Genomic DNA, 16,807 nt, shown 5'->3' on the forward strand with positions numbered 1-16,807 from the left:
GTTTTCTATGTCTGTGAGTCTATTTCTGTTTTGTAAATAAGTTCATTTGTATCATTTTTTTTAGATTCCCCATATAGTGGTATCATACGATATTTGTCTTTCTCTGACCTACTTCACTTAGCATGATAATTTCTAGGTTCATCCATGTTACTGCAAACAGCATTATTTCATTCTTTTTTATGGCTGAGTAGTATTCCATTACACACACACACACACACACACACACACACACACACACACACCCCACAACTTCTTTATCTGTTCCTCTGCCAATGGACATTTAGGTTGCTTCCATGTCTTGGCTATTGAAAATAGTGCTGCTCTGAACATTGGGGTGCATGTATCTTTTCATAGGAGAGTTTTCTCTGGATTTACGTGTGAAGGCCCAGTTTTAAAGAGGAAAGTATAGGCAGAGGAGGGGAAAGGGGCCCTTACCCACCACTCAACCACTACTTTCTTTCCAGCTGACCTTCCCTAGACTACTAATGCCTCTTTCTTTCTTCTGTAAAGTTTACTCAACTGTATATTTTGACATCCATGTTTATAAAGTCATATTCTCTGGAGACCATATACCCTGACCATTTTATTTAAATTGATATGTCTCCAAAATTCCCCATACCACCCCTTTATAATTTATTGCTTAGGATGTGTTGGCCAATGTCACTCATTTCATGTTGGTTTAATGTAATTTCATTCTTGAGGAATAAACTTTCCTCCTACTTTTTAAGATACTACTAGGTATTGACCACAGAACAAAATGTGAAGACAGTCTGTGAGTTTTAGTTGGCATCCATCTTTAAAAGAAAAAAAAAAGGTAATCTTTGCATTAATATAAATACAAGGTTGAGAGTAAAGAAGTTGTCAAAGCATTATTTTCAAAAGTTGATAACACAACTTTTTTCTTACAAATATAGAATAGACACATGCCAAACATGTATTTAACTGAATAATGAAGGAACCAGACAGATGGTAAAGTTGGCTTCAAGGGAGTGATAGAAACAGAGGTAATGTAGTCCTTCAGAAAAACATATTGAAGTAAGTTTGCTGTGTTAGAGATAAAACTTGCTAATTCCCACAGGGTAATAAAACCATAACCTTTATGGTTGTTTTATTTCTACTAGATAGAAATTATTTCCATCTCTACTGGACAAAATTTTGTAAGTTAACATGTAATTTCACAGTCTGGGCCCTAATCACTGGTAAGAAGAAATCAAACAAAGGTACCTCCCTCGAGGTAATTAAATAATCCTTGGATTGGCCCATTAGACAAGGCTCCAGGGTGACATTGAGAGGACATGTGGTCCTCTTTTGGCCTTATTTCCAAGTTTTGGCAACTTTTATTAAGCAAGTGCTGTGGACTCTTCAATTCATTTGGATGCGATTATGTCTAAATGAAGGCTCAGAACTGCCCCCTCCCCACCAGGAGGAACAGTGGGAGGGCCTGAGGACTTTTAGCCAGGACAGGACTCATATGGGGACCCAATCGCTCACTTCAGCATTACTCTTAGACTATGGCCCTGAGGAAGTAGTTGAAGAGCGCAGAGATTTTATGCACATCATTCAAAAGCAGTCGCAAAGAGGCCATCCCAAGAAAGGAGGGGTGAGCTGTGCCCTAAGCTGCTCCAAGGGGAAGACAGGGCAGCAGTGGAAGTGGCTTGGGCTCAGTATATGAATGAGCTCCCTCTTCGTGAAAGGGCTTCAGCCAGGCCAGTGTGAGCCTTGAGAGCAAGAGCAGTGGTCTCCCTGTGGGTTCTCTGGCAAAGGTGCAGCCATCACAGCTGCACACCAGGAGCAAGTGAGGGAGACAGACCGAGGAGGGGCGCACTTCAGATGAGGACTGGACCAGTCCCATTTACGAGTCCAGTGGGACCAGTCTCGTCTAAGATGCCTTGCAAAACTGAAATTCTATTCTTCTATGAAAATTGAGTTCTTGCCCTTTAATTAAAAAATAAAAAGCACCCTTTCCAGGGCCCAACATTTCATATCCTGGTGACAGAAGCCTACGTTAGTTTTAGTATCTGTGTGATCACAATGGTGATTGCAGCAAAGCCTTTTGATCATTTTTTCCTATTTACAAAAAATGATAATTCACTTCGGTTTTGCCTTTTTTTATAAGTCCTCCTCCCAAGAGAAGTGCATTCACAGTTTTGTTGTTTTTGTTGTTATTTGGAGAGCTTCTGGTTTGTATTTTAGTGCGACTAAATCTCGGTGTCTCAGATTTGACACTTTTTTTCTATCTCCGCTAAAGTCATTGAAATATATTCACATCAGAGGTGTAAATGGATTTTCTGAAGGTTTTTAAGAGACAGTCAAAGCCAGTCACTTTGTGACTTGACTTCTTCAGGTGTTGCAGTCAAAAAGCTTAACACACCATCTCAGTTGCAAGGATGCTAAAACTATGTCTTGACCTTGAATCTTCAAGGAGGTGGGTAACACCTTTTGCTAGATGTGCTCATCCACCACCTCTTTGGGGCTTTTTCTTTTTTTTTTCCTTTTTAAATTTTTTTCACCACCTCTCTGGTTTTATCCATTTGTATAAGATTTACTTGAGAAAGAGAAAGGAGAAGGAATCACATTGAACCTTCTGTATACTTGAGAGAAAATAACATATTTGACTTTCTGGCTTCCAATAACTGTTGTAGTTACAGTTGAAATTTTTAGTTTACCCTTCTTACCAGTGATATGTGTAAAAAAAAATCCTGACCCAAAAAAAAAAGTGTATCAACCATGTCACACACAGTCTTCTATCTCAATTTGTTTCACGTCATCAAAAAGATGTACTGAGTTTGAAGCTCCTCTCAAGTTTATTGTTAAAACATAAACCTGGAGAAATCGTGTACGATTGTAAAGATTTTATTCACACGATTCGAGCTCACAGGCTCTGGAGTCATGGAGACAGAGGCTGAATTTCTGGCATTGCCTTTTCCTGCTTCACGCAGTGTTTCCGAGACTCAGTTTCCTTCCTGAGTAGATGGGGACAGTATTAGTACCTACCGCAGAGGGTTGTTGTGAGGATTCTGGAAGATAACATACATAAAGTCCTTAGCGCATCATCTGATATAAACATTCTATAAGTGGGGGAGGGTATAGCTCAAGTGGTAGAGCACATGCTTGTTAGCATGCATGAGGTCCTGGGTTCAATCACTAGTATGTCCATTTAAAAAAGTAAATAAATATATAAACCTAATTACCTCCCCCCTAAAAAAAAAAAAAGAAACTAAAAGAAAAAAACAAAAACTCCATAAGTATTAGCTATTCTTGTTCTAATAATACTTAGAACAACTTCACCAAAACTTAATTCTGGTGCCATTAATCTTGTCAGGATTAATGGTACCATGGCCGACCCATTTCATAATACAACTGAAAAGCAGGTTTCAGCATTATGTAACAATTCTTTTTTTTTTTTTTTAAGATTCTCTATATAAATAAGATCATACAGTATCTGCCTTTGTCTGTCTGACTTATGTCACTTAACATGATACCCTCTAGGTCCAAACATGCTGTCATAAATGGCAAGATTTCGTTCTTTTTTTTTTTTTTTTCTTTTTGAGGGAGGTACTGGGGATTGAACCCAGGACCTTGTGTATACTAAGCATGTGCTCTACCACTGAGCTATACCCTCCCCTCTATAACAATTCATTCTTAGTTAATGAACTTAACAGCCATTCTTGAGAAAATAAGGGAGGAATGTTGAATCTAGAATTAGAAGACAGATCCTGTCCACTAGGAAACATTTAATATCTTATGAACAGGTTTCAGAAGTCCTTGTAAGAGCTGTTTTGTGTTGGTGACCAGACACTTGAGATATTCAAGCAGGAAAACCTACAGATAATGGTGCTCTGCCTTCCAGAATAAGATCATCTCTAAGTTATCAACTGGAGGCCAAGATCGTACTAATCCCTACCTACATGACCAGAGCAGAACTCTGTGGGAATCTGTACTGGTTGTTAGTCTGCTACCCAGGGACCAGGGCTGTCGTGGCATCAGTTTAGGCTTTGGAGTTGGGTATGACAGGCTGTAGTCCAGGCTTTGCCATTTATTTGCTGTGTGACTTTGGGCTGGTTGCTTGGCTTTTCTGAACATCGGGTTCCTCATCCATAAAGTAGGCTATCATGTAACCCAGCCCCCTCAATAGAGAAGGGTCAAATTTTTTAATATGCATGAAAGTACTGAAGCAAAATACCACTAATAGTACTAGTATTATTACTAATTATTACTCATACTGGTGCTATTGCACTGTTGCAAAGGAAAATGAAATGGGCACCAGGAAGAACACAAGTCCTCATGTCCTATATGACACCCGTGTGGCTTCCACTCCTCTGATATAAGACACATGTTCCCAGAGTGGTGACAATGCTCAGCCTTCTTCCGGGCTGAAAATTCTCATCCTGTCACAGATACCGTACTTTGCTTCTCAGAAGTGTTATTAGTGTTATCAATATTCCATAATTAACACTAATGCAAGTTTCCATGTTCTTTTACCTGAATTTGGGTGAACTGATAGATAACAAAGGTAAAACTGGCTACGTTATGGGCAAAGGCACATCCATTCTCCATACACTAAATTATCTACTAACCGTTATACCCTCACTTTAAATTCTTTAGTAGTTTGCCACTGAAAGGACCAGCTCCAAGTTCCCTCTCCTGGCTTACAAGACTTTTGATGATCTGCTCTCTGAATCCTCCACTTCATACTTTTCTTCTTGTCCTGTTCAACTTTTTATAGCTTTACAAATGCCCTGCCCTCTTCCTGAAATATCCTCACCCCCTGTCTGCGAGATCAGTTTTCATGATTTCTTCTGATCAATTGGAACCTTACCTGGCATGTAAGTGGCTGTTCGATAAACATTTAAGCAAATTGACTTGAAATCGGATGGATCCCAAATAGCCTGAAACAGCCAGATATTTCCATTTCCACACGGCCTTGCAAAATTCCTCCTGGAGTCTGAATAGATTCCATGTCATTGAAGGATAGTAGCTCTTCAAAATTATTTTGGCATTTTGCACATGGAGCGCTCCTCAGTGGTGCTGATGAGAACTTGCTTCACGGGCACCAGTGGAGTTGGTAAGCCACAATCCATGTTTTAATAAACAGACTGTAAAATATAGCACTTAAATTAAAATGTTGTATTCCCTATTGACAATTGCAAAATTTTGCACAGTAAAGAAGCGTTTATTCTATTATTTAGCAAGAAAACAAGTCTGTGTGGATATTCACATGTGTATATGCCTAAGAAGGTTATGGTAGCAATGTTCATGTAAGGTAAACATCCCCTCTGGGCCGCATCCAAAAGAATTTAGTTACTAATGACAAGAGGACTTCCATATGTTAATACCAAAAGGACTTTTTCCCAGGAGTAATGGAGTGGTCCCCAACCTGGATCCTGGGCACGGTATAGCCTCTGTCTGTCTGTCTCTGTCTTGTCTCTCTCTCTCTCTCTCTCACACACACACACACACACACATGCAGACGCTTCGGAATTTTCAAGTTCCAAGTAGAATCCATTAATAAAAATATGAAATGCTTTTTCTTATATAAATCATAATGAAGTGTTGAGAGATAAAGGGACAACTAAGAGGGACGAATAATCAGCTGCGGCTCAAAAACTGAAACCTGTCACATTAACTCCCAACTCAAACACCCCGTTTTAAAGATTTACCTTCAAGAAACCTAAAAGCTTGTATCCTGCCTCATCACAACAGCCTCAGACTGTTCCCTGTCATCGAAGAAAACAAATCTTTTGCTCCTTTCTGCCTAGGGGAGGCAGAGGGACGGAGGTGGTCCTGTGTGGCTGAATTAGATGAAAGACTTGCCTTCCACCTCCGAGACGTGGAGTCTAATCAAGTGAAATGAGTTTTGAGATCCCAGCTCATTTCCTCGGGGAGATCAGTTCACATTACAAAGTCACGGCATCTCATTCATCACAGCTGATGTGGTCTTTGCTCAGGAGGGGACCCCAACTGGGACGAAACCACCTGTCTTCTCTTGAAAAGGGGCACTTTATCCAAGTTAGAGTTGAAAGCCTTGGAGTGAGAAAGCTTGCCAGCTTCCACCCCAGTGATACATATGCAACGTGGAAGGGAACTTAGGTTGAAAAAAGGGAAGTCGAGTTTAAGGAAGATTGGTGGTTGTACTTTTAATGATGCCAGATATGAACAGTCATTCTGGAGATGCTAAGGCTCACGGTCGGGAGAGATGAGACTGGGGCTCCCTCTTCTTTAGCTCCTAGATTTTGTCAAACAGAAATGAGCAGGATAAGCGTTTCCATGCATCAGAGTTTAAAACGGCAAAGAAAGTGTCCTGCTTTCCAGGCAGATAAATGATCATCATCTCTTTTCTTTCTTCCAGGGCATCGTTGTCACACCCCTGCTACTGCTGCTCTTTGTGAGTATTTTGATGTTGTTTTTAATATCTTTTTAATAAAAAGCCATCCACAACCCGTTAGGAAAGGTCATTAGAGTAAAATTGAAATTGGAATCCTTTGGCACCACTTTGCATCACATTTTGAGCTGTTCTTTCAGTTCAAAACTGTACCAAGTCGTAACATGTAGACGCAAAGCATCTGTGTAGTCTCATGACCCAAGGGCAGCAACAGAACCCAGTTCTCAGGCCTCTGACTCCTGGGCTAAATCATTAATTATGATAAATTAATGACCAGTGACCTAGGTCACAAATGTGCTGCATTATTTTCTCATTAGTAAAACTGAAGTGATTGCTAGTGACCCAGTGTTTGATAGAGCCTTGGACCAGGGGACCAGACAAAGCTTAGTTTTCAGTGCTGGTACTGATAGTAACTGGCTTCCTCACTTGGGGGGAATGCTGCCTTGACTTTTTCATCTGTAGAATGGGAAGCAATAACACCTCCCCCAGTCTGTCTCCCAGGGATGATGAAATGTGCTTTAGAAATAAAAAACACAAGCTACTGGTAAACTAAGCAAAAACTGTTCTAAAAATAAGAAATACTAATTAACCGTCTTATTTCTTTTGGCACCCAGCGTATGAGAAATTAGATGAAAGATGATAATAGAAATTAATGTCATCTCATGCTGAGAAAAGCATATGTAATCGTGAATGATACCTAAAATATTTTATGAGCTGTGCATTTTTCATACACATATCTCCCAAATACAAATCACTCCTCTCATCACTGAAATGGAGTGGGGATGTGTTTCTGGGAGTGAAATGTGGCTGTTTGACTAGCACTATTTGTCAGTGAATTAAAACTATGGGGAGAATTTATTTAATTATAGTGTAATTACCCAAGTTGGAATTCAATTAGAGTAACAGAGTGAGGGACTTCATTTCCTACAAGCTGTGAAGGAAGTGGAGAGGGAGAGAGCCCCTACTAAACAGTTGGATTTTGCATCTTTCATGAAAGACATTACCTTCCAGTAGTAAACTCAGCCTTACCATCCCTTCTGAAATGCTAGCTCCAGTCCACAAAGTAAGAAGAGTCAAATCGTCAGATCCCTTCCCACAGCAGAACGAACCTCATTAATTTAGACTCGCCAGTTCAGAATTTGCAGGGAGTCAAAATGAGACAGAAGTGAATATTGGTTTGCATTCGTTTGGAAGAAAAGGCTTGGTGTGTGCCTGCCTGGTCACTAGATGTGGGGAACTGGGATTGTCCCTCAGGGTTTTCTCCAGGACCCGGCATCATCACTCCCCAGGAGCACCCTCAGCAGACAAAGGATGCAGGCCAGCCTGGGCCCCCCCGGAAGTGAGTCAGAGAACGAGTGTAGAGCTCAGCATACAGTCAGTGTCCAGTAAATGGCTCTGTAGCCTAGGTTTTCCGCATTGCAGAAGAGTGACATCTCTTACTCCTGTGACTCTTGGAAGATGGTCAGGGGAGAAGTCACAGCCACAACTAGGGGGCTGAGACCTAGGTAGCACTTTGGAGTATCTCACGGTCTGGAATCTCTGGGACACTGTTTCAGCTTGGGACTAAAGAACTAGATGAGTACCCTCCTCCCGCTCCTTCCCATCTCCGTGCCGTAACATTTTCCCACTGGTTAAGATTATAGCATCACATTATTGCAAATTTGCCCCCGATCTTAGACCCATAGACGTGTGAGCTTTAGTTGGTTCCACATTTTTAAATAGTCGAGCTACAGAAATAGTGAAAGAGACCCCAAGACCTCAACTTAAAAGTTAGATGCTTCCCTTTGAGCTAACTGGGCTGTCCCAGTGGGTTCAGTGGTATCAGCACACAACATCAACAGATAATTCTACGTTGCATGACCTTAAATCACATGCACAGTGTATAACGCTTTTTGTCTGTTTAGGTTGTTGTGCATTTTACAAACAATGGGCATTGCTTCAACACTTGGGTGACCAGGCTTTATTTACTGAGTAGGACAAAAACCTGAGCAACTCTAGGAGTTGTTAAGTTCTCCTCTGATCATATTTTCGCAGTGAAGTGGCAAGTAAGGTCAGGGGTGGAGGACAAGGAAAGGCAAGGAGGTGTTGGAGATTTGCTAAGAGAGGAGAAGACGTGGAAGAGTTGTGTGGGAGAGTGAATGGAGTGGCCAGATGCAGTGGGATGGTCCCGCGGCACCAAGGACCGTCCTCAGAGCCTTTACACTTGGCGTTGGCTCAGCCTAGGTTGCCCTCCATCCCCAGATATCCACGTGGCTCCCTCCTTCAGTTTCACCAAGTCTCTGGTCAAATGTCATTTTAGGAGAGATGCCTTTCCTCACTACCTCATATGAAATAATACATTCCATCACTCTCTCCCCACCTACAATGCTTAACTGTTCCTCTTAGCATTTGTGATCTCGTGACATCTTAATCATTGGTTAATTTATTTATTGTCTATCTTCGCTAACTAGAACAAAGCATCACAAGGTAGCAGAGACTTTCTGTTTGGGTCAGTGCTGTAACCCCTCTGCTCAAAATAATGCCTGGCCCTGGAAGTCACTCAAAAGTGCTTTTGAATGGAAGCTTGGGAAAGGAAAACTCTCTGTGCTCACACCAGATGTGTGGGCCTTCCACACCAAGCGATCCTCCAGCGCTCTGCAGGCGCCAGCTGGGTATTCTGCAGTTGAACTCCTCTTGACACTAACTGCCCAGAGTTACCGAAGCCCCTACAGATGAAGGGCTCAGTCCCACAAGGCTGCCCCTCACTTCAGGTGCCAGCAGGAAGCAGCGGGTTCTCACGTCAGTCTGACTTAGCTACAAATCAGGGATTCCCGCAACCGACTCCTCAATGTTAATAATTTGCTGTCGCTGCTCACAGAACCCAGCGAAGCACGCTGTTGACTATTACTGATTGATTATAAAGGATACAAATAAACAGCCAGGTGAAGAGGTACGTAGGGCGAGGTCCAGAGGGTCGCAAGTGCAGGAGCTCCTGTCCCGCGGAGTTGGGTGCGCCGCCCTCCCTGCACGTGGGTGCAGCCACCAACCCAGGAGCTCTCTAAACCCTCTGAGCCAGGCACCAGGGACAGACTCAAATATAACAAAAGACGCTCTTATCACCCCATCACTCGGGAAGTTACAAGGGTTTTAGAAGCTGTACTAGGAACTGGGGACGAAGACCAAATACTGTATCACAGCATCACAGTTGGACGGGTAGATGGGCGCCTCTGTTCAGAGCTGGGTGAGGGCTACTTCTAAGGCTAGTGTTTCCTTGTTTTATGCTCTACCTGCAGCAGCACAGTCCTTACTGTAAAGCCATTTTGGAGGGACTGACTTCCCCTCCCTCATGGCTGTTGTAGAGAGGCAGCAGGGTACGGGGAGCAGGCGCCCCGTGTTGGCTCAGTCTGCAGCCAGTATCTGCTGTGAACGGTGGATTTTCCTTAACCCTTCTCAGCCTCAGTCTTTACCTCTGTAAAGTGAGAATTATGATAAGATGGAGAGAGTTCATTTATGGGAAAGCCTGTTGTGAGCTGTAAAAAAGAACCATCGAGTCCTAGTTATTTAAATTTGACCCTTTATAAAAGAAAATAGGAAATAGTCCCAAGAACATTAAGTTTCTGGAAAAGCACTTCCCTGAAATGCAGCAGCAGCCCAATGAGTCCGGGCCTTAATGAGGGGCTGAGTCTTACAACTTTCTGATTCTGTAATCATATAGCCTCTATAATCTTATAATCTTGTGTGTTCATGAACCCAGTGTTTACCCATGGCTGACAGTGAGCGCAGAGAAACTTCCTAAAAGGTCACCAGTCACGCCCAAGACTTAAAGTGCTTCCACCTGTATCAGTCTTCTTGCTAACATCCCTCTGATATTGGCAGGGGCTGAAATTTCTGTCTGTTTTGTCAGTTGATGCATATCCATCTATGAAGTTCCAATCTGTAAGAATAAATCAAGGCCCTGTCTAGCTAAAAACTGCACTTACAAGTTCATTACTTGGAATTCCATATGAATTTTCCTTATGAAACAGTGTCCCAGCACTTAGCACCCACTGGACTTTGTTCTGCCAGGCCAGGAACCATGCATATCTTATTCATTAACTTATCTCCGATGCCAGGTATTCAATAAATATTTGTTAGATGGAGAATAGAAAGATGGGTAAGGAATGATTAGAATGATTCAAGTGACAAATTAGTGGTTTGAAGGTTAGGATCTCAACCTGATTCATAAAATCTTAATTTGTACTTGCTATAAAAAATAATTTACATTTTTTTCAATAATATTAAACAAAACATCCATTCTTCTATTAGATGTTTGAATGCCTCCTGTGCACTCTGACTATTATGAAGATCAATCTGACTTTGGTTCTTCCCTCAAAGAATTTATGATTTAATAGAGAAAATAGAATATATTCACAGATCATTAAAATCCAAGGTAGAGATTGTATCAACAGTATCATAATACTTCAAAGGAGATTACTAAAATACAAAACATTTTATTTAATAGAAAAAGTGGCTTTTTTTAACAATAAATTGTTTTAGAAAGAAAACTTAATTTGAGGAGAAAGAGAAGGTAGTTGGAAACTTCTCATATGTCTCAAGGGATCTCCTTATTTCAGGTTTTTTTACAGGCATGGTTCTGATTCTCGGCTATGTTTAACATCACTTCAAATTTGCAAATATTTCCTTTCCTTTGATGTGGTTTATCATGGGCACTATGTTTACCAGCCATTATTATAGTTTTTACTCAGCAGCAAATAATAGAGATGACTGAAGGAGAGAGATTTAAAAACTTGAAACCTAGTGCAGGGCAGTATTTAAGATGAAGAGGCCATGGTGCTGAGTTAAGCACTTAGGCTGCGAGGGGTTTTAAGTCCCGGTGAACAGTGCTGGACCATCCATCGGGCGGTGTGAAGCCCCTCCTTCTGTGGACTCCTGTCCCCTCGAGTCTGCTTAGCAGCTCCCTCACACCTTCTTCCCAGGCACATCTTGGCTACTCCGAGGAATGACAGGAAGCACCGTCTCCGTTTCTCTCTTACTCCCTCTGAAGTTAAGACAAGAAGGTCAGGGATAATAGAATAGGTCAGTCTAATTCTATGCAACTACGATCTAAGGAAACCAGACATCGGATGGTGTTGTCATGGCCTCAAGCTCTGTAATTCTGTAGACACCAGTTTAGTTAAGTAAGTTCATGTTTGGCAGAGGAAGGTCAATAGCACTTGGACCTTGTGCCATTAGAAGGACAGATCAAGCCCTCACTTCCATCCCAGCCACAAAAGTCAATTGAACCTCAAGACCTCTGGAAACACACAGGGTGGAAACTTGGACCACTAGAAAGTCATGTCCTCAGAGTCACAGATCAGACCATCCTCACATGTGGGGATGATACCTTAGGATGTTTAATAAACATCCACCGACATGCTTACCCCTTCAGTAACGTATAAGCCCCTCTTAATAAGTGGGAGCACCCCCAGTTCTGCTGTTAATATCAATTGACTTTGTATGACTTGATTTCTTAGAAACCTGGCCCTCATCAAGCAGGTATTTAAAAGCCATGGTGACCATTGGACGCACATACATGCTCACGCACACACACAAACGTGTACAGACCCTCCTGTGCATGCTCGCCAGGCCCTGTTTCTAGGCTCACTGTATGTTCCATTGATCTGTCTCTTCTGTTACTTTCCACTTCAGCCTTTTTTTGGGGGTGGAGGAGGTGATTAGGTTTTATTTATTTATTTATTTATTTTTAGAGGAGGCACTGGGGATTGAACCCAGGACCTTGTGCATGCTAGGCATGTGCTCTACCACTTGAGCTATTCCCTCTCGACACTTCAGCCATTCTTAAATCCAATAGACTTGAACTCTCACAGCCCTGTATAAGAAACTCTGTTTTTCCAGAAGGGGAGTGGGGGGGGGAAGGTAGAATAATTTTATTGCGTAGCTATAACGAGTGCTTTCTTTATACATAACCCCATGTGAGTAACATGAGTGCCTTCAGGGGTAGGTACTCTCCCTCGCATGAGAAAACTTAGGTTCAAAGAGGCTTTGTAAGTCTTGAGCCTGCATGGCCAGTCCAGGGCACAAGACACGTTCAGGCAGGGGCTGCCTCCCCAGGTGTGTTCTTTCCAGGCTGTGCTTCCAGAGATGCCTCCTAGGAGACAGGTGATTTCAGGACATGTTATCAGCACTCAGGTACTACTTCCTGGACATGGATATTCTAGGTGACATAGGAAAGACAAAACAGAATAAGGTATAATTATTGCCTTGGAAGAAACTTAAGCTAATTTGGATAAACAAGAATAAAGACTATGTAAAAATTTAGAGGAAAAATTAACTACTAAACTATGTGATTCAGGGTGAATTTCCTAGGAACTCATAGAAGAGTGAGGGTCAGGGTCACGGAGAGCCATCATCAGTGGCAGCTGTCAAGGCTGCGGTCATCACTAGCTTCTCTAGTAACTGACTAACCTGTGATGGAAAATGCTTCAACTCAGACCCCATCAGTAAAACAAAAACAATGAATATAGCCATTCGTGTCCTGTACAATACTCTGGTGATTTTTTTGTAGTATGTTCCCAATAATTGTTGCATAACTGATGGTCACACACGTGTGTGACGTATACAATGATAATAAAACATAAAGCACTTGAAGAGAAACTGTCCATGTGGTCACCTGAGTAGCTCCATACTGAACTGGGTTCTCCACGTTGTACCCAGCAAGTGTAGACGGATCTCCTCCTCTCGAGTGTGAGAGCGGCTCATCTTCTGACTGAGTGTGTGAATCACACAGAGATGGTTCCAAGCAGGGAGAATATTGTGACGCAAGATAATCCACGGAGTCTTTTCTAAGGGCTGGTACCAGGGCTCCCCCAGACCCAGTTGAACCATAATGGGAGAAGAGGAGCACCTGGTAAGCCATTTTCAAATGCTCTAGAAGACATTTATAAACTGCCTCCCACTTCAAGGACCACTGACGCAGAGAGGCCAGCTCCACTGCTGATATGGGACTATGCACACTTATCTGAAGGGAGGTGGTGGTACAGGGCGAGCTCCGGCGTAGCACTGACTTAGCCAGGCTTTTCCCTGCCCCTCGGTTCCCCCTCCAACTCCAGCTGCTGCCCCCCCGGCCAGTGATGAACTAGCCGGAGTGAGAAGGACACGGCTTCCTTACGCCACCCTTGTTTGCCAATCCCTCCTCCGGAGGAACTTAAAGCTTTGTCTGCTTAAGGGATCTTTAGCAACAGCATGCTCTGTGGTTCCTGAACCCAGCTCAGGATTGACAAGACAAAATCCTGTGGCCAGGGAGTTAGGGGCAAAATTTGTTTCTAGCTGCATCTGAGGACCTCTGCCTCCAGCCCGCCCTGTCCTGGAAGCCCGTCTCCCCAGGGCTTTCCCCTTTGGGTGATGATAAGCTGTTGGACAGTTTCTTTGGCACATTTCACTGAAATTTCTGTGTGGTTTGAGTAACCAGAACTTATGATTGGACGTAGTTTCCATCAGTTCCTGGAAGGTAATCTTTTCATCTTACATTTTAAATGAGCATATAACAAAAAGAAACATGTTATATACTTTATCTTTAAAAAGTCACTTAAAGCCTATTTTGTCCTTTATTTCTCAGGGAAGGAAAAATACCATGCTTCTGGAGAGAAAAAGGATCATTTCCTCCAGGAAGTGTATACTTGCCAGCTTAGGTTGACACATGCAGCTGAATCAATATGGCTTTTTAACAACCATGTTCTTAATTTTGATAAAAATGACAGTCGTTTTTCTATTGAGCCCATCAGCTGGTATCTGTTTAAGTCATTGATTTTGTGTAAGTAATCGGTTTAGTTCGCTTGCATCCCTGTGATCAGGGGCAGCAGAAATGAAAGAAGGACTGAACTGTCATTTCGGGGGAAAGATGGAAATCTAGAAGAGTCACTCTGCCTTCCTCTGTGGGCACGCCTTGTCTTTGTGACGGGAAAGGGACAGGCGTTTATGAGTGTGTCTGTGTGTGGGGAGGAGAAAGTTAGATCCAATAGTTTACAGGTCCTTTTCTTCCGTCCCTTCCTTGGGGTTGGGCTCTGTGGGCAACGCGGGGAGACGGGAACTGGGCAGGAAGCAAACACATCCTGCTCTGTGTCAGAAGTGTCTTCTTCCTGACTTCCTCGCAAAAGAGATTTCACATCCCTGATTCTACAGCATAAACTGTAAACAGCTATTCTTATTTTTCCCTGAATGTGGTGCTAATGAAAGCAAAGACCGATCATCAAGGGTGAATTATTTAATACAACAATGTTTTTAATCGCCGAGAAGAGGCGCAAATAGTAGTGATGCCTGTGGCTAATGGATTTCCCTGGTAGGAGATAAAAGGCTGATTACACAGCGGAGCAAGTGAGGACGCGGTGCGTTAATGACAGTTTACAGGTCAGCTCACTTACAGGACTGATTTACAACACACCATCTGTTTTCTAACTGGGTTGATAACTAGGACTTTTATGATTTTAGCTAGTGTCTCTTCATCAAGAATTTACTTGTTTTTCTGAGTCAGGTTAGTTTAACCCCATAATATTTCACTGACTGGACCCCCTGATTCCTTCCAAATCAAATTGTGTCTAAGTTGAATGGATTGATAGCAGCCAGTCTTGCTTCGACTCAGCCTGTCTCTGCCAGGTTCGAGAATTAAGTCCTGATGCCTCAAAGCAGCCCTTGTATGTATTGGATTAACTTCTTTCTGATGCGTCTACCCTGATCCCAGTTATATACCATCCTTGAGAGAGTTGAGAAAATAGCCATTCAAGTCATTTTCCGTGTCCTGTGGTTCAAATCCGGAAACCTAGTTGAAAAAGGCTACACCATCATCCACTGCTTATCAAGTTCCCCCTTTTCCTCTCTTTTTGTTTCTGTCTGCTCTCTGGCTCCCCAGCTCCATGCAGCACCTTCCACCCACCCACCCACACACACACACACAGACACTCCCTCTCTTTCTCTCACGTGGACAAGATAAGGGGAGCCCAGCTTTGGCCCCCACTCTGGCCACCTTCCCCGTTTCACTGCTCTGTATCTTCTGTAATTAACGTGCAGTCGAACGTGAGGATTAGGTGTGAGGGCTGTGGAGTGATCCTTCTGGGTTGAGATCCTGGCTTCTGTCACTTTCTAGGTACAGAGCCCGCATCCAAGTTGTTTAACTGTCCTGTGCCACCGTTTCCTCAGATGAAAATGGGGGTACTCATGAGACCTACCTCAAGGAGTCACTGTGCTAAATTATTCAACACGTGATGCGTTTAGAACAGCGCACAATGAATGTTACCATACTTGTAATTACAGGAGGCCGTTGGGTGGGGGGCCAGGCTGCTGGTTCTTTCTTGAGGCTGTGCATGAAGCCGGGCTTTGTAACTTACCTGAAGTTGGAAGCTTGGAAAGGAAAACATTGTCAAGCCCCTCTTTCTACCTGCGTGTTGCAATCGTTCATCGGTTGGACACATTTTTGAGCATCTGCTATGTACTAACTTAGTGGTTCTCAAGTGTGAACCCCAGCTCAGCAGCAGCGTCACTTGGGGGTTGTTAGAAATGCAAGTTCTCACCATCCTCCCCTCATCCCTCCCCCCAGGTATTCCAAATCGGAAACTCTGATGGTGGGGCCTTGGAATAGGTGTTTTAACAAGCCCTCCAGATGCTTCTGGTGTGATAATGTTTGAGAACCACTGCCCTACATGTAAAACATAGTTGCGCTCTGGACACCTGGAATATAAACATAAAGATGCCCGTGTCCCTGACCTTCAGAAACATAGTCTATTGGGAGAGACAGATGTGTAAATAAGAAAAACCAAGGATTCTGAGTAGAACAGTGGAAACACAGAGCCACAAAAGAGGGGGTGGCCAAGTGTGCATTTTGAGAGGAAGGTTTGGAAATAATTTCTTAAGAAGTGATGCTTGAACTAATTCTTAGATAAAGACTGGAATTTTCCCAGTTATAAGTGGGGGGAAGACATTCCATACAAAGGAGCACGTGTGCACTTGGTGATGGGTGGACCTGTATACAGACCTCAGACTTTAAAAAGCAGCTCCTGGAGAGGAGCGGTTTGGTATTTTGTTCACTGTTGGATCCCCAGAGCCTAGAACATGACCCTGGCTCACAGGGGGCACCAGTAACTAACTGAGTGATTGAACAAAGGTCTTAAATTCCTACATATTTCATTTTCACGGAAAACATTTCTTCTCAGCATATTAAAACAAATCAACGTAATTGTGAGTTCTCTGCTCTAAAGCACTTTATTCCTGAAAGAATTAGCCAATGCCTGGATTGGTTTTCTCACATTCGGTATGTTAAAGCACGGGTTGGCAGCAGATATGACCTTTATATCTGCCAGGTAGCGCAGGGAAGCCCAGAGCACTTGCTTGACACAGGTTTATCTTGAACCTGCAACTTTATCCAAACGTGCCAATTATTGATGCTTCTTATAAAGATAC

The 16,807-nt window shown here is 42.8% G+C and overlaps 1 protein-coding gene across 3 annotated transcripts in view; it reads left to right on the forward strand.

The window, feature by feature from the left end:
• The window catches only part of SLC10A7 (solute carrier family 10 member 7), a 221,951-nt gene that overhangs the window by 157,331 nt on the left and 47,813 nt on the right, over positions 1-16,807 (forward strand). For all 3 annotated transcript variants that reach the window (XM_010982654.3, XM_031465197.2, XM_064492030.1), the window contains one exon: positions 6,350-6,385. In XM_010982654.3, the coding sequence (XP_010980956.2) occupies positions 6,350-6,385 (36 nt within the window). The remainder of the gene's footprint in view (positions 1-6,349; positions 6,386-16,807) is intronic.

This window comes from Camelus dromedarius, chromosome 1 (genome assembly GCF_036321535.1).
Source record: "Camelus dromedarius isolate mCamDro1 chromosome 1, mCamDro1.pat, whole genome shotgun sequence".
Taxonomy (NCBI): Eukaryota; Metazoa; Chordata; class Mammalia; order Artiodactyla; family Camelidae; genus Camelus; species Camelus dromedarius.